Source organism: Corvus moneduloides, chromosome 21, assembly GCF_009650955.1.
Source record: "Corvus moneduloides isolate bCorMon1 chromosome 21, bCorMon1.pri, whole genome shotgun sequence".
Classification (NCBI taxonomy): Eukaryota; Metazoa; Chordata; class Aves; order Passeriformes; family Corvidae; genus Corvus; species Corvus moneduloides.
In genome coordinates, this window is record NC_045496.1 from 6248192 (window position 1) to 6266707 (window position 18516).

Below are 18516 nucleotides of genomic sequence, written 5' to 3' on the forward strand. Positions count from 1 at the left end.
TCTCCATTGTTCTTTACAATCAAAACCATATTTGCTATTTACGTTTCCTTCAAAAGCAAAATTACTTTAATGAAGCATCCACAAACAGAGCTCATGGAATCCAAAAACATCTGGAAGGGGCCGCATTCATGTTTCCACTCTGAATTGAATTACATCCCTTCTGTAAGCTAGGATAGAGAGAGGGTGATGTCTGAAATTACAACTGGGGGATCATTTCCCCATCCTGAGTAAGGCAAGAGCCAGAATCACAGGAGCAAGTAAGCAAACATAGGATACTATATGCCTGGAATATCTTCTGAGAGTATGAAGAGAAGGAAAAAGTGAATGAGAGAGATTCAAACCAGAAATCCTCCAGGCAGGAGATCTGCTGGTTTTTACAATGCTGACTTCCCTACATCATATCCACTGAAATCTGTAGAATTTCAAAGCAAAGCCCAGGTTCCTCCTTTCTGCTGGGAATCTTAGAAAGCGTATCTCTCTGCCTCACAAATTTGGTATGGATTATATCACTGCAGTGCTCAAACATCACCAGATCTCCACCACAGCACAGCCCAGCCCAGTAGTGGGAGGTGAGAGCAGGAGCACTAGCAGCAGATCCAGAGGCTCAGTCCCTGCTGCTAGAGCTTTAGGCAGAGTTTTACCCCTCTCCAATACTGGTGTCCTTAGGGTAAGATCAATTCCTTAATGCTCCCTTTTCCCCAGGCAGTGCCTCCTTTCTACCTCAGTGCTCTGCACATCCCGAAGTGACTTTTTGCAGGGCACTGCAGCCTGTCAGGATACAGCCACTGCTGCATTCTTGGTTTGCAGGGCTGAGATGCACTTTGGAGTCTGGCTTCCTCGGTGGAGGAATGTCCAGAGGGAGTGACTGGCACAGGATCTGCTGGACTGAACATCTGGAGAGGAAACGTAAACCCAGAGCATGAAGCTGCAGGTCTCTATGATACGTCATTTTGAGCATGGACAGTGCTGGTGGCAGCTGAAGTTCCACAGGATTTGTCTGGGGGGTTTGACACCCTCTCTCTGGATCCAGCTACAGCCAAAGGCAAGCCCCTGATGTCCCAGGCAACTTCCTTTCCTGGGATCTAAATCCAGCTTTCCTTGAGGGCTGAGGACTTGAGGTCAGTATGGATGTAAGAAGCTGAAGAAGGTTTATGTGAGTGAATCTTAGACAACCCAAGAGCCAGACACTGAAGTTGCCTGTGGATGCCTGCTGAAAGGAGAAGCTCAATGGCAGGGATGGGGGTGGATCCCTGGCTGGCAGCTGGGAGGAGGCAGTTCCAGGACTCCTTCTCTGTCACTGCAAACATTAAAGGCACTGGCAAAAGCACCCAGTCCCCTCAGAGGACCCACCTCTCCAAAACCCGCACATTCTCAACCTGGATTCATCCAGAAGGTGTTCCCTGTTCACCCCTGTGCTGCAGTTTTACCTTGAGATATTTTTCACCATCCATTCAGAGACTGCCATGAAGGAACACCTCCAGTTTTTCATCCATCATGATCATGGATGTCCCACACAGCCCAGTTAATCCCTGCTGTGCAGCACAGAGGAACCTCACTCCCCAGGGGCCCCTTTGCAAGTGGACCTGGGGAGTGAACTCCGTGGGCCTTCCCACCAAGGAGCACAGAGGAATGCGAGCTGTTTTGCCCAGCCACAAGTTAAAAGATGAACCATGATAAACATCTGCCAAGCTTGGATGTTACTGGCATCCTCCTAGATGGGATTTTAAAGTTTAGAGCAGTTCCAGGGTACGTAACTCCATGGTCACAAAGCTTCCTAGCTGGTTATTTCATTTTCTTTTGCTGGTCCCAGCTATCTGAAGAGACCATTCGCTCTGGCATAGGGAAACACACAATCCTTGGCTGTCCTGAATCCCCCAAGCAGAAGTTGCAGAAGAAGCAGAGAGTGGGAGTAGGTAAAATGTATAGTTTACTCCAGTGTACGTCTTTGAAAATGAAACGTGGAAACAGATCCTTGGAGGGAGAAACGCAAGATATGTTGTTGTTGGGGCCTTCAGCAGAACCCATGTATGCTTGCTATTAATACTTTGTAAAGCATCTGGACAAGGAAAAACAATCCAAAGCAGGGACGCTCCTGCAATAAATATCCCGTTGGAGAAGAAAGATTGAAGAGCTCGGTGGGATGGGGGCTGGATGTCACAAGCAGGAAACAAGCAGCTTTGGCAGGTCTAGAGGTCATTGTCTTGTCGGCTGTCACCCAAACAGAGCAGGGAGAGCCACACAAGAACTGACTCTGAGTGTCTGTGAGCTCATTATTGACAGAAACATGAACGCACAGCACTGTCAGTGGTGCCAGGCAGTACCTCACCCAGCACTAGGCTGGGGGCTGCTCTTGCCAGGCAGGGTGAAGAGTCACCTGTGCTTACAGGGTGGTACTGTTGAGATATGTACAGATAAAATCAGGGCTGGAAAAATCCTTAGAAAGGCATAGGACATGCTTATAATTTGATCTATTGGCAATGCAAAGCACACCTTCCTCACATCCCTGTGGAACCCTGCCAGGAGGTGTCAATCCTGTAAGACTGGAAGGGAACACATGGGTAGAACAGCTCAGCTCCACTTCTGTCAGCCTTCTCTCTTAATTCCATGTCATGACATAACATTTCTTCCTTCATCTGCCTCTGGTTATATCACAACACTTCATATCTCAGCTACTTTTTCTCCCATGGCAACAAAGGCACCTTTTCAGGTTTTCTACCTTCATCCTTTCCCCCAGCCCATCTATACCTGCAGACAACTAAATCATCATCCTCACCAGAAGTATCCATAAACTGTGTTTTGACATGGCAGATAGGCTGGACCACTTCCATGATAACCTCTACTCTGGACACCCCTCTGCCCTTACACATCCTTTGCGTTCACGTCCCTGGTAAGATTTGTTTCAAGGACCACACGGCCTTTATGTGCAGCAGAAACGTGGCTGTGGAGGTGCTGCCCAACTTCTGCTCATCTTCACACCCCCAGACTAAACCACCAGATTGTTTTTCCAATGGCTGAAACAGGAGAGGGATAAAAGCTCATGGAGAGTGCTTACCCTGCGGCCTTTCATCCCTCGGATCCCTGGTGCACCACGGGCTCCTGCTGGACCCTGGAAGGGAAAAAAGGAAACAAAATGAGGGTGGAGGAGAAGGAAGGCAGCAGCTTTGGTAAGACCCTACATTCCTATGTGATCTGCAGGGGCCTCAGATGCAGACCCTTGACCAGCAGATTGGTTCATTAAACTCTTGCTAAAAACATTGCCATGTTTACTTGTCTATAAATGCCTTTTTTTTTTAAACTCATGGATTGTCTTCGTATTGTGAACATTTAGGCCAAAGATCCTGGCTGAGGTTTGTATGCTTAATGACCTGCAGCCTGTTATCTGTGTCAGTGGTGTGATGTGAAGAGACGTTGAACATCCAGAATCCCCTCTGAATCTATTAAAAGCAGCTGTTGCTCAGCATCTGTTCAAAAATAATAATAACCAGGATCTGGTTTTTAGATGTCCAAATACAAAATCAGACACATCATCTTGGGTATCCAAGTTTGACCTTTTCAGCCAAATACTGACTTTAAGTAACTGTTGCCCCGTTAATGCTGCATAAATACTGATACTGGCAGATAGATACTAATTTAATGTGGGCTGTTGGTGTTGTGGATGATCCTGTTCTTCTTGCAATTACAGAAAGATTTCAGGTTTTCTTTTAACCTGGATTTGTACACACTTGATTCATTAATATGCATACAGGAAATGCAGAAGACAGCTTTTTTTCCCAGCTAAAATATTTATCAGAGTCAAAAAAAAAAAAAAAAAAAAAAAAAAAAAAAAAAAAGGACGATATATTTATTTTACAGGACTTAGTTCTGTTCAGCTTTTAAACCTGATATTTAAAGTTAGTGCCTTTCTCCTGTCAGAAAAGAAAACCTCAAAATGACACATTCACTCCTTACTCTCTCAAATATTCTGCATCAAATGTGGCTATTTATATATTAATAGCTTTTACCAACTGTCAGCTCTGCAAGCTCCACCACGGATCAGAACAGAATTGAACTGTGATCCTCCTACTGCTCCTACCACTACCATTTATGAAGATTTTGCTTTTGTATTGGAGATATCTTTGTGCATGGCATATAAGTTCAGGATACAAATGCTGAGCTGTTCTCATTCAGGATGGAAAAGTCAGTTGACTGTAACTGTATTTGTGATCACAGCACATCTCAGTTTTGGTCGTGAGGACAGCGGTGACTGGCACAGGCAGTGGATGTGTCAGATGCCTGTTTTATAGAGATTTTTATGTTAACCATGTACTGAAATGAAATTCTTAGTTGGTATTTGGAATCTTCTCTGAAAGTCTCAGCCTATCCCAAACAGCTTACGAAAATACGAGAACAGAAACATTCCTTGTAATGGCAAATGTTGAGGGAACAGCTAGATACCCTGCTGGAATTTCAAGGAACTGTTTAGGAGAAGAAAAGCGACCTTTAATACTCTTATATTATACACGTTATTTTCAAACTTGTGTATTAACACAAAAGATGCACCATAATGGTAAGAAGAGGAAAAAGGAATTCACAAGCCTCAGTCAGTAAACTGAAACCAAGGCCAAAGCTTCCTACCATTGACTATACCTTTGCTTCCCATTTCCAGTCATCCTTTGTTGAAATAATCAGCCATCACTGCTAAGGCTCATTCAAAGATTTTAACAGTTTAGGACAAACAACAACTGCATGCCTCAGGTCTGGCTTGAAAGGCAAATAAGGAATGTTTGGTGGAAAAACAGCTGGAGTTAATGAGTGCAGATTTGATATTAGGGGATTATTTGATTTACTGGCTCTGTGGGGAAGTTTGGCTTATTGAATTATGACTTTTTAAAATGCAGTTGTGGAGCAAACATTTGCTTGGATGAACTTGTTATTTGCCTGCAGGAGAAGAGGGAACTGAAGGCAGCGGAAGGACCTGGGCACGGTCTCAGCTCTCAGAGCTTTGCCAAGAGGTTTTGGTATCTCCACCTGGATCTGATGCCTCAGCTCATAACTATTGTTATGCCCCAGTGAAGACAGACAAAATTTGGCCTCACTTGAAGGTACATTTAGTGGTGCATGGGATGGTGCTCAGGGCTGGAGCTCTCTGCCACAGGACCAGCACAGAAACTGCCTTGGCCAAGGGTGCTCACAGGCCCAGAGCAGGAGGGAGCCCAATGCTCCAGCTGTCCCCAAGTCTTGTAGCAGCTAACATGACAGGAAGTTGCTAAAAATGGGTCATCTACAGATATCCAGATGCCTCCTAGGCTTCTGTCAACAGCAAGTGCTGCCACGAGGGGCCACAGAGCACCTCAGCGCTGGGGGCTGCGGGGGCATTGTGCTGCTTTTTTTGTAAGGACCAGGCTGGTGCCATGTTGCTGCTCTCCAGGCAAAGATGGGTCACCCTGAGATGCTGCTTGACCTCAGATTTTCTCTTTTCCTCACCTCCACTGACTTACTACTGCACGATCTGTGCCCAGGCAGCAGCTGCCTGCAGCCAGTGCCCCCAGAGCCTCCTGGAGCTCCTGGCAGCAGCAGAGCTGACCCCGATTTGGAGGCCACACCTTTGGCACCACCCGAGCATTTCACTGCTGTGATCTTCCTCCCATTTACCAGCACTGTGGGAATTCACACACTGAGCAAAATCCATTCCCTGCACCCACCCAGGGCTGCCTTGTTGTTGGCTCCAGTGGCACTTGTGCTTCTGGGAGAGCCCGAGCTCCATCTAAACAACGGCTGTGGGAAACTGGAGCCAGGCTAAAATCTGCCTCCACGGCGATTGCGTGCTCCAGCCGCAGCGTGCCAGATGAGCCTGTCCAGATGGAGGGTCAGTCTGGGGGAGCTGCTCTGCTGCTCCTCTCATGCCAGCAAGGGCTTTGACCATGCATGACGGTCACACTGCATGGCGTGGTCACTGTGATAAATGACTGTGATAAATCACTGTGATACGTCACTATATCAGATGGTGTGGTCACCACACTGCCAACCATTCCCAGCCTAGAACACCTTGAGCTAGGGAGCTTGTGTCCTGCTAAAAGATTGAGGCTGGATTATGATTTTTGCATCCTTCCTTAGGGAAATGGGTTACAAAATTTTGAATTAAGCTCTGTGCTTTTTTGCATCTCTTTCCATGTTGCTCCCACCCCTGTCCCATCCCTTTCCCCATATCTCTTGCTCATATCAAACTCAAATAAACTGCAATACACTTGCTTGACTTAACCCATGAATGCCCAGGATGTGGTATTACAAGGTGATGATAGCCTTTACTTACTGTTGGTCCAGGCACCCCAGGAACACCCACTCCTCCTGGCATCCCAGGGTGTCCCTAAAAGGAAAGGAAGAAGAACATGCCTGCTGTGAATGTCCACAATCTGCACAGCCCTTCTTCCTCCAAGTGGGAAGACAGGAAAAAAGGTGTTGTTGGCTGCTTGCAAGGTCAGGCAGATCTGATATTTGTCAGGGTAAAATTGCTCAGGGGCAGCAGATGGCCAGGCTGTCAATAGCCCAGCTCCAACCCGGCCAGTGATATCAGCAGCAAGATTTTCTGAAGAGCCCAGAAGAAAATGGGCTGAATTAATATGAAAATATGTCTTTTGGTCTTGTACTATGGGAGACAGGAAACAAATGTCAGAGCAGGACAAGATCCAGCTGAGGTCCCCACTGTTAAATTCCTAAATGTAGATCCCTGAATGGCAGAGCACAGCAAGGCACTGTGACTGTGCTGCCCAAGCTCCCTGTATTTCCAGTTGCTCTGGGCAGCTTGGACAGATCCTTATTCCTGGGCATTGTCTGTTCAAGAGGCTTGGGAACAGGCAATCCTTCAGTTCCTTGTTGTCTCCACTTGACACAGCAGGTCCTCAGCTGATGGAGCCACAGAACATACCTCGAAAACCAGTGTTGCTCTGAAGGGGAAACTGCTGAACACAATTGAGGCTACACCCCAATATCCAGTCAGTCAAATGGCCATTCCCATCCCCACAGACATGGGAAGAAATTGCAGCTGTTGTCATGGAACTAAAAGACCAGGAGAAGCTGCACCCTTGGCTAGGACAGAGAGGCGGCTGCAAGAGCGAGAGAATGCAGACTTACTCCTTACCATCGACCCCTTGACTCCTGGAGGGCCTGGGGGTCCCACTGAGCCACGGTCACCCTAGGAGAGAGACAGATGCATATGGAAGAGTGATCTAGAGCAATGAAACAACTAAAAAACCCCACAAATTCATGTCTATGCCATCCTACCAGAAATGCTTCCAGAATCACTCTCTTTCCATCCCTCTCATCAGAGTAGTGGAAGGATTGCAGGAATTAACTTATCCTCCATATCTCAAGAAAGGGGACTTTACTCTTGCCATCAAAACCTCCAAGGTATGAAGGAAAAAGGCACACCATCTTCAATTCCAAACAGTGCTAGGACTGAACCCAAGGAAATCTCCAGCCCTTCCCACCCAAGGCATGACATGCCTGTTCTGCATGATCACAATCCCTACGTGTGCTGGCATTTTCAGAGCCATGGATTTGAAATCTGTTGTCACAAGGCCCTGCTGAGAGCAGGGAATCAAGCTGGAAGAAACACATGCTGCCTGGTGCTTTCAGAGGAGACTGTGGGTGTTTTGGGGGAACTCCCTGTCCTGTGGCTCATACTGAGACCACAGTGCCAGCAACAATGACCTGGAGGTCTGATTTATGAGGGGCTCAGAGCTGGATGACTCCCCAGCCCACCCTGAAGATAAGACCCCTTCTAAAACAAGCTGTTAAAAAACTTAATGTACCAAAACATCACTTATTCATTGCAAAAGTCTTACTTATCCCCACATGCAGACCATCTCACTTCCTGTGGATACATCCTTGACCCAAAAGTAGGAGACAAGATGGTTAAGCCCCCATGAGCACCACAACTTGCTGATGTGAGGGTGACATGAAGGTGTGGCTTTAGCAATGGGACATCAACAGCTCCTTTGGGAGACGGTGGCAATTCCCACACAACTGTCTGTACTCTCCCTCCAGCCCCAGGGATGCACTGGGAGTTAGATCTGTTAGGTTTGTGTGCTCAGGGGGATGAGGAAGGAGGATTTAGAAAATGCTGCCAATTAGTTTACGCCCAAAATCTGACCTACCTTCCAGCAGCAAAAAGTGTAAGGGCAAATATTTTCTGGGCTCTAAGGAGCTTATTAAAAACAAACCCCAGAGTTTGTGTTGTCACCAGCTGGCCCTTGTAAACCAATGTACGGATTTTTTTTCTCTCTGAATGGATGGATTTTATTAAGTGTGTATTAACTGTATTGTTCTCTTTGATAATCTTTGGATTCTACTGGCTTCAGTCTTAAGTTTTGCAGCTCTCAGGATGGAGATTGCTGACTCAGCTATGTCTAATGAAAGCATATTTCCCACTTCATTTAGCTCACAAGAGCATAGTAAGCTGTAGGATACTATGCCAACTGGAGGCCTGGTTGAGGTTTTGATTTGATGATAGCTATTTCTGTTATCCCTAAGTTTGCCCTGGTAGAGAAGCCTCATGGAAATCCCAGCTGTGCTGAGGATCTCCAAAGGCAGATTTTCAAAGGACAGCCTGGGTTTGCCTTGACACCAATGTAACATCATCACAGTACAGAGCTGATCTGGAAGTTGGGGATAGCTCATGTGGTCAAGACTTTGGCACAGAAGGCGGAGGGACAGATGTTAATTTAATGGAATGGAGAAAAAGATCTTCCCACATCTGCTGCATGGCAAACACCTTATCCCCCATTCAATTCAGGGCTGCAGCTGCCAATGAGACAGCTCACTCAGGCACCAATTTTCTGTGTAACCACCCTGGACACACCACAGACTCTTTATTCCTCTGTCTCCCTTCTCTAAAATGCACCCCACATCATGTCATTCTTTTTAGTTCTTGTGGCCCTTGACAGCTTGGACTGAGGCTGACTCTGCTACTGCCCCACCAGGGCCCACAGGATGGAAAGGCCTTTCCAAAGGCTGCTGCGGACAGACAATAAAATGGATCTGCAGCAAACACAGTATAACTGTCACAGTCTTTACATCATTACCCAGAGGACAGGGCTTGAAGCAATAAAAGTGAGAAAGAGAGCACTGATGTGTGGAATGCATCATTTTATGCTCTTCACTATCTTTATGGCTGCACTGTGAATAATTAAACCACCAACAAAAACCAGCAGCATGCAAGTGAGATACAATGAGTGACATAGATGATTTGTCTTTGGGAGCTGCTTCCAAATAAAAGTTTACACTCTAATAGAGAACAATTTAATGTCCTTTTATGTTTTTATGTGAAATAAAGCCCTTTTTTTCACCCTGGAAGAGGTGTGTGTCTGTACTGTACACAAGAGGGCACCAGCCCTGAGTGTGCCCAAAGCAGTCAGGGGCAGCCAGACGGGATGCTCCTCATCAGATAAAAAAGGAAATATTTGGACCAGCCTTTGCTTAGATGAGTGGCTGCACTCTTGTACACCTGAGAAATTTCTGAGACCTCCTGTTCAATGCAGGCTCAGCCCTGGGCCTGCGTGACCCCTCTGGCAACCCAGAGCACACCTCTGCACAAATCTGCAACCTCAATCCCATGGACTCCTCCCACGACCAGCAACACAGGGCTGATGGATCCCTCATTCCCATAAAAACCAGAGCTGACTGTTAAATACAAACCATCTGGCATGTTATGAATGAGGAAAGTTAATTTTTCAAAGACTATTTGACAGCATCTCCCTGGAGGGCAGCGCATGTTAATTCCTGAATGAGAAGTGGATGGTTTTGGCCTGGTCCTAGTCTAGCTCAGACACCCTGGATGTGCTCCATTCCCAGCTGGGTGTTGCACTCACATGACAACTTAAATCTCCACAACCTTTCTCCCACCCCAGCCTCCCTCATCCTGCAAAAGTTACAACAACCATTTCATCGCAAGCAATCCTACCTTTTCTCCTGCTATTCCAGGCTCCCCCACTGGACCTATGAAACCCATTAGACCCTGAGGAAAGAGAAGAGCACAACTAATTTTCAGTTTTTATTTGCTGGGAAAGTAAACAGTTCCTTTGGTCCACCTTGCTGGTTACAATAGCACACCATCCCTCGTATAATGCTCAGTAATTCCTACTGGCTACCAGAGTGGATGGAGTTGCTCCCGGCCACGGGAATGTCTAACTCCACAGCTGGTTCTGCTTTAGGCACCAGCTGGAATGGCAGCATGAGGATCTGCAAGAACCACAACACACAGCACAGTGGATGAGTGAAGTGTGTTTCATAGAAAGACCGAGTCCATAGTGTGGCTTTATTCTGCGAGCTTTTCCCAAAAGTTTCCCCAAGAGCATCTGCAGCGGGAGCTCCTGGGTTGCACAGAGACTTACCATCATTTTAGCTGCTGGACTGGGTAGACGTCCTCTGGGTTAATCCAAGCTGCCTCAGCCCTTTGTGCAGACTAGTTTTGCCCTGGATAGTGTCATGCTGGTGGGATGCCAGTAGGAAATAAAGGTCCCCTCAGCCAGAGGGGCCAGCAGGGCAGTGGATCTCACACACTACCCAGAAACCATCTTGGAGCAAACCTCCAGTCTAAGCTCAGGGTTTAACAACGTTCGGGATAACGAAGAGGCAAACAGAACTGCTTTTAATTAGGCAGATGGAAACAGACGCAATCTCAAGCAAAGATTCCTGAGAATTAACATGTAGCAGCCTCCCTACCAGCTCCAGTGGCTTCTGGCTCTGGAGATACAAGGGACCATCCTCTTTGCCACTGTGGCCATTCGCTCTCACTGCGCGTTCTCATGGCCCCAGAAAGGGTCACTGGGAGACAGAGATCTACATTCAGTTCCTCCAGTGAGTCTGTAGCTAAAGGGATTCATCTCCTGTTGAGACACTTCACAACCTGCCCACACTTGGCATGGGTGGTGTCAAAGGAAGCTGTGCCCCAGCTTGTTTGATTTTAGGCAGCAGTCTGATTGGTGCTGGGGGGTGGCTGCTGAGCAAGTGGGAGCCAGGGGATGGATTTTCCAGTGGTATCACAGTGCTCTTCTTCTTTTTTTAGAATAATTTGAAATCTTCAAAATAAATTGTGAGGTTCTTCTATGCAAGAACAAACACCATGGGGGAAAAGGTACACCAGCAAGGCAACTTTTGGAACATGTTCTCAGGAAAGGGCAAGCTTTTCACCCCACTGTCTCCATTCTGAGGGAACAGCAAGAAAAGAAGGAAAAGTTTCCTCTCTGTACTCCTTCTGTCTTGCTTCCCCTGTTCATGGCTGGCCTGAGATGTGTGCAGTTCTTAGAGGAGCTCTCTGGAGCCTGTGCCTCGCTGAGGGTCTGTTTACACCCCTACAGTGACAGTGTGAGGTGACACTGCGCCCAGGTACAGAGGAACACACAGCGCCTGGAGCAGCATCCTCACAGGCTGTGCAACCTCTGTCACCAAAAGCCTCTCCCTTTCCATGAAGTTACACTCACAATGTAGAGATGTAACACAAAATAACCAGCCTCATCCTATTCCTGCATGAGCGAGACTCAGCAGACCCATTCCAAGACAGAAATCGCAATATAAGTCACTCTCCAATGACTTTTAGAGGGAACAGCTTCTGGCTCCAAACACTGAGAGGTTCCGTGCTTTAATATTCCTCATGTTAATTAAATGCCATCCTTTGAGATCTCTGGAGACAGGAGCTCCTCACTGAGACAGGCTGATGGGCTCAATAAAGGCATCGCTCACTGGAAGGCTCAGCCAGCTTTGCCTCTTGCAGGGAGCAGCCACACAACTCTGCTGTGAGCGGCACTTGTCACTCTGGTGTGGGAGCAACATCCAGGTAAAAAGAACTTGGAAACACTCATGAGAGAAGGCAAAAAGCCCAGTGGGTATGTTAGAACCTGAAGTTAGACGCTTGTGTTAGAAATTCATCCAGAGATGATGTCCAGGGAACTGGCAGGCCACTGTGCCATGATGGAAATACCAGTTAGCCATGGGATGACAAACAGAAAAGCTCTACTATCCTTTAGGGGTGTCACCAACTTTTCTGAAATGGTCTTTGCTTTGAAATGGCCTTTGAGTCTGAAGCTGAGGCAGTCCTGGAGCACAAGAGTGTCATCGTGGCCAGACTACACGGACCAGACACGTGCGAGCAGAGCTGGACTCGGCACAGATTGCCCAGTGCAGGAATCAGTGGGAGAGCAGAAAAGTCTGCAACATCTGCCTATGCAAGGTTGCCACTGGGTGGCATTGCTGAAGGCTGCTGGATCAATTGTCCTTTCAATTAGACACAAGTGCAGGTACACAACTGCATCCAATTTCTGAATTTTTCCAATAGCCCAAGGCCATGAAGAAGGGAAATGTTATGTCAGAGAATGGCAAAGCAATGAGATGCAACAGGGAAATGCATTGCTAGCCAAAAATACACAATAAAGCAAGAAAGAATACATCTCTTGTTCATTTCCAATTTCTTGGAAAACCACAGAACTCTCCCTCCTGGGAATATGCTCTTTAAGAAATTTCTAGTTCCTTAGGCCAGTCCCTGCAGAAGAAGGATCCCTGCTCTGCAGCAAGTGGTGGTACCATTCAGAACAAGACTGTTTCAAACTCCCTTCCACGGGGTGCTGCATATCCAAGCTCAGGCTTGAAGGCCAACCTTCAACTATCCATAGCAGCATCTTCTTCCACCCTAAAAGGTCTCTCAGGAATCTGGATCACGAAGCCAGATGTACTGGTGATGCTTCCCAAGCTGGCCTGCTGGTGCTTTGCAGAGGGGTTTGCAGGGATCTGAGTACACCAAGAGCCCCTAGTGCCCTCCTGAGACTCCCTGGGCTGTCACAGATGTGCTGCTTGTTACGGCAGCTTGTGCAGAAACCTGCTGGCATGGCCAACACTCGCCCTGCTGCACAGATCAGTGTTGGGATGGAAGGGGAGCACAGCCAACATTTCACTCCAAACCCAGGGAAAATTCTGCCTGCGCTGGTGCATTGGGGTATTGCTCAGGGGAAGATGCCACTGCTCCCTGTGTGAGACATGGTGTGAACATGAGATGCAGAGCAGGGACCCTGCTTCCAGCACAGTAGCTCTGCAGTGTTTGCAGCCAGCACTGTCTGCTCTGGGCTAAATTAACCAACATTGCTGTGTCTGCAAGCAGACACAAATCGAGATAGATATGTCTACACCAAATAAATCTCAGTAAATTATCAGGAGTATAAGAAAAACAGGGGAGATTGGGTAATGATGTTCTTCACTGGCCAAAATGGGATAGACACTAAAGGCAGGGAGATTTAGGTTTTAAGAACCAGAAGAGCTGCCAACGGCAAATATTTAATCAAAGCAGACATGAACTGTGGTCATTACACTAAAATGGCTGTGGTGCAACATATTTGTCTCAGGTTCCCAGGGTTGAAAAGAGGGCCTGCATCAAACATGACTCCAGGCAGTGTGTGTAATGATGCACGTGAAGTCCCAGCAGCGGTGGCTGCCCGGATAAAGGTCCACAACATACAGGAAAGAATGTAAAACATTTATATTAGAGGGGAGTTCAGCATGTCGCTCATGATTCAGTCTGCTGTATTCCCCAGCCAAGGGCATGGTGGAAAAGAGATGGAGATTGTTAAAAAGTTGCTGGGGGCTCGGAAGGGGAAGGAAAGGAGGGGGGACTGGTGGGTTGTAATTCCTAACTCCTGTCTCGCTTTCCCCATTTATTGTCCAGCCCTGTTATAATTAAGCCCCCCCTCTTGGCTCCATCAACAGAGAGCAAGTCAGCAATGAAGCCTTGCATAAATCATAGCCCATTTGAGAGAAACAACCGATCGGCGAGCCCAGCGTGAGCAGGGTCTCCCAGGGACGGGACCGCCAGTCGCTCCCAGCGGGAACCGATCACGGCCTTTCTGTTTTACTGGTTCGCTAGAACTCAAAACAAAACAAACCAGGGACAAAGGATGGGAGGGAGTAAATGTACAATCCTCCCATTCAGATGAAAGAAAGGGAAAGTAAAACAGTAAATATCACAGTTTAAGGGAGGACGCTCTGACCCGCAAAGAACAGCCATGTGGTTTAACCCCCTGTGCACCAGGCTCAGCCCTGCTCTGGCACCACGTTGGGCTCTTGCCACCCTGGGGAGTGAGGAAAGGGAAAGTGGAGACGTGCTGTTGAAACACTGTGTCACACCAAAGAGGCTGTGAGCACCACAGTGCCTGAAAATCCCTGACCGAGATGTCTGGAGGTCAGAGATGCCCCGGAGGAGAAAGTAAATGGGCTGGGAAAGGAGCAGCACTAAGGTGTGGGAAACACCAATGCAATTCCCTGCTCGGTTCTTGGTGACCCTCTTGACCTTGGCCAAGACAATCAGGAGCTCCTCATGTCAGACCCCGCCTGCAAACCTGACATTACACCCCCTCCTCCTTCGGAAGGGGAAAAACATGAAGGAGCTGGTGCTGGTGTCCTTTAACAAATTATCCTAGAATACTGATATTGAGACAACATACTTTGACCTTAAAGGACAAGAGTCCTCCAAGGAGCCTTGGCCATCCTTCCCAGCACAGAGCGATGGGTGCGTGGCTGACCCTGACACAGCCCTGTGAGTGAGCAGGGCTGTCACTTCTTGTACAGGGGAAAGGACTCAAACAGCTGCTCCTGCTATGACAGGACCTCCCCAGTCCCATTAAGGACATAAGTTAATTAAGGTCTCTTTCAGCTAGCACAACTCTTCACTGGGATTTTCTAGTGCCAAGCAGGGGGTTGCTGGGATGGCAGCACCTTCCTGTCTGCTGCAGGGGGTTACTTTTCCCACAGGTCTCTCTGACCTTCAACATGGACATTTTGGTGACATCCTCCGGCTGTGCATTCCCAGCTCTGGGACAGGAAGGCTGGTGGCTTCCTTGGCCAGAGGCCCCGTATTCCCTCTTCATATCCTTCTGACATCATCTACAGGCAAGCAAGGGTTAACCCACATATTTCCAGGGTACTGGGGTGCCCAGCAGCTGGAATCCTTCCAGCACATGGAGGCAGCAAGCATCTAATGAATGATCTTCCTGAGTCTGTGTCCTTGCAATGGAAAAACAACACATCAGGGACTGCCCTGTGGCTTAAAACCTCATTTTTCAATGAGAGCTCAAGTATCACTGGAAACCTTGCAGAAACTCCCATGTTTTCCTAAACAGATGTTCCTAAGAAAGGGAAGAAATCTCCAATGAGATGAATGGCTTATCTCTTCTCGTGCTGTTATGCTGAGGTTTTCTACTCTGAGAGAACCCATTCGTCAGGCAGAGCAGCAGGATTGAGAAGTGTGACCACCCTTACTGTGGAATAGAAAACATCAGGGTCTCCACGAGAGAAAACATGGTGAGGTGATGGTGTCTTCAGTGCCAAGGGCCTGGGCCCATCCTCTCAGGGCTCTGCTGAAAACCAATCCAGCCCCAACACCAACTGCTGAACTTTAAGTGGAGGGGGGAAGGAAACTCCAACACTCCAGCATTGTTCAGAGGAGGTGTGATGGGAGACGAGATTATTTCTCATTAGTCTGGTGAGACATTTTTGTTCTAATGACTTGACTGGTTTGGAAACGGAAACTTTCTGGGTGATATTTCTAGACAGAGACTAATTGACTAAGAATAACACAGGCAGCTTTCCTACTATTGCACTGGTTTCAGTGTCAGCAGAGGCCAGCTGTGTTTTCTTTTCGATGAACAGTGCCTAGAGTTCTCATCCAAGGTCAGTCCTGAGGGAAGTTAAAGAATAATAATCCTAATGATGCTTTGCCCTTCAAGGACAATGTCTTGTTAAGGATATCAAAACACTTCTAAATATTCATTTTTAACTGTATCCACAGGTGCCACTTCAGAACAGGAGGCGCTGGGCGGGGTAAGCACTGTTCAGGGCTGTCTCATGCCTTCCACAGAAGGAGAAACTGAGGCACAAAGCACTGGGAAGTGTTGCCTGAGATCGTGCAGAATCTGATAAAACTGCAACTAGAACTCAGATATGGGGAACAACTTTGCTCCTTCAGTAGCAAATTAACAACCCTAACACAGAAATGCCTCTAATTTCCAAATAGAAATAACCACCTTTGATATATACTGAGGCTGGTATCAGACTGCTGGTACTGAAAAGGATCCACCTTGGCTTTTTTAGACTTGCTTGGTCAGAAACCCTTGGAAGAAGTGGCCCCCAGCTGTTGCATACAGAGCAAAGAAGAGCCAGAGAGGCCGACAAGCTAAACCAAACCAAACCAAGTGTGCTGACCATCCAGCAGGGCAAGTGTTGGGAAAGACAGCAGTGGTGAGAAGCAACACCCCCAGTGCAAGGACCAGCTGCTACAGCCAGCTCGGTGTGGTCATGCAGGAACACACAGAACATGCTGGAGGCTCTGCGGCTTCAATTTCAGGGTTGTTGGTGGAAAAGTTTGTTGGTTTCAATCATAGAGACATGGGAACAATTGTTGCTCTTTCCTTGATGCCTGTGGTTCCCCCGAAGCCTACAGGGATAATGCATGTCCTGGGCTATACCAGCAGAATTTTCTCTGTGGAATTACAACAAAATGCAGCTCAGTGTCACTCTTCCCCAGGGTCTGGTTCCTTCAGCTGCTATCTCCTCTAGTCCCCAAAAATCCAGGGGAAGTGAAACCAACATAGCACCCAAAGCAGAGGATCCTACCCTTAAAACCTACATTGGCAAAGCCTGGAAGCTGGAGCACCAGGGCTGTTGCTAGCTTTGAGCTGGCCAGAAGTCCCTGGCCACTGCCCTCTGCGGGCACTCTGGGCACCCAGGACACATTGCACAGAGGAGATCATCAAAGAGACAAGGAAAATAAGGAATTTACCTGCTCACCAACTTTCCCTGGTCGGCCACGGTTTCCTGGCTCACCCTGCAGGACAAGGAGACAAGGGCACATGGGTAACTTGGTGCTGCCAGCCACACCCTGGGCACAACATGGCTCTTTGTACGCCCATGATTTGGGCTGCTGTGTGTGAATCAGGGAAAATCTGTGAGAAACAACATTTTACAAAACCAACTGTGACTTGGAAGATAATCCAAAGTAAGAAACAATGTTGACACAAACATGGAGCAAACACTTGCTGTTCTGGAGCAAAATGCTCCTAAAGCTGGTCCTACTGTAGAAAAATAACCTTCAGAGAACCACATTGAAACATAAGATGTCTACTGCCCTGTGGCATAGGCCTGGCCTAGTCCTGCTTACTTTATCCCAAAGTTTTACAAAGCATAAGAAGAAACAACAACTCAAATACTCCCAGGCAATGCTGCACCCTGATTCTGTTGTTATAAAACCTCGGACAGGCACAGGTTACCATCACATGGAGCACCCACAGGAAAACCACAGCAAGAACCTACGTGAGATAAATCCCAGTGCAGGAAGAAGGAGTTCAGAGCATGAAAATGATGAGGGGTGAAGGAGAAAGCAGAAGGAGAAGGATTTCAAACCCACCAGGGATAAGGGCAGCTGTGGCAGCACATGGAGGCAATCGGAGTGCCCCTGGATGGGCTGTCCAGAGGCCAGGCTCTCCAGTAACCAGCAGTGTCTCCAGGACAGCAGCTGTATTTTCTCAGTAGGCAGATATTCCAGATGTGCTGCCAGACCACATTTTTGCTATTTACTGTTTGAAGAGGTTGTTTTTTTTAGTTTTTCTCTTTCCTTTCGAGTGTGGGTTTGTGGAGAGCACTGCCCTGGGATGGCTCCTGCTGATAATTAGGCAGCAAAGATAGGAATGATGTGCATTGTTTTAGAACAAAACCATGGAGAAGCAATGGAAAATGAGATGATGATGGAGGGAGGAGTTGGTTAATATCAAAGGAGGAACACACTTGTTTATAATGGCTTAAAAATGCACCATCATTCTTTTTGAAGAAAGAAGCAGAAGCTGAGACCCCAAAATCCTGAGAAAAAGAGGAACCCTCAGTTTTCTTGTTCTCTCTGGAATGAATACCTGGGAGAGTGGTAAAGGTGAGAAAAGACATTTCCCTCTTCCTTTCCTCCCTTCTGCCCACTGCTTCCCTGATCAGGAACAAACTCTTTTCTTACCTTTGGACCGCTGGGACCAGGTGTTCCCGGAAATCCCTTCCGACCAGATCGACCCTGGAATACATGGAAAAACCATAAACATCAAAAGCTTGCAGCTGCTTTGGTCACAGGTGCAGCTTACATGCTTGTACGATAAAAGATAAAGATAAAACATTCATTTTCTGATCCACCTATTACCCATTTTCAGGATATTTTACTATCCTGAGGTGACAATTATGTACAGACCCATTACAAAATCCTGAGCTGGCAAGTTCAAGGATATGACAATATTCTTTTTGCTTCTTCTAACTGTGTTTCTGTGATACATCACAGACATCAAAAGGACTCTCTATAACTGTCCAGTCTTTTTTCTTTCTTTTTCCTCTACTCATTGAAAAATACTATAAATCAAGGAAGAAACATCAGGGCTGGTTACAGAGATGGTTTCCAGTCAGTGTCATTTATCTTGAGGATGAACTGTTTAAACATTAGAGGGTTTTTTAAGGTCTGAGACTTTAGGCAAGTCA

The 18516-nt window shown here is 47.2% G+C and overlaps 1 protein-coding gene across 7 annotated transcripts in view; it reads right to left on the reverse strand.

Moving 5' to 3' along the window:
- Positions 1–18516, reverse strand: part of LOC116454283 (collagen alpha-1(XXVII) chain B-like) — a 146805-nt gene that overhangs the window by 47430 nt on the left and 80859 nt on the right. For all 7 annotated transcript variants that reach the window (XM_032130713.1, XM_032130714.1, XM_032130712.1 and 4 more), the window contains 6 exons: positions 18011–18064; positions 16793–16837; positions 9938–9991; positions 7115–7168; positions 6290–6343; positions 3053–3106 (listed from right to left, as the gene is read on the reverse strand). In XM_032130713.1, the coding sequence (XP_031986604.1) occupies positions 3053–3106; positions 6290–6343; positions 7115–7168; positions 9938–9991; positions 16793–16837; positions 18011–18064 (315 nt within the window). The remainder of the gene's footprint in view (positions 1–3052; positions 3107–6289; positions 6344–7114; positions 7169–9937; positions 9992–16792; positions 16838–18010; positions 18065–18516) is intronic.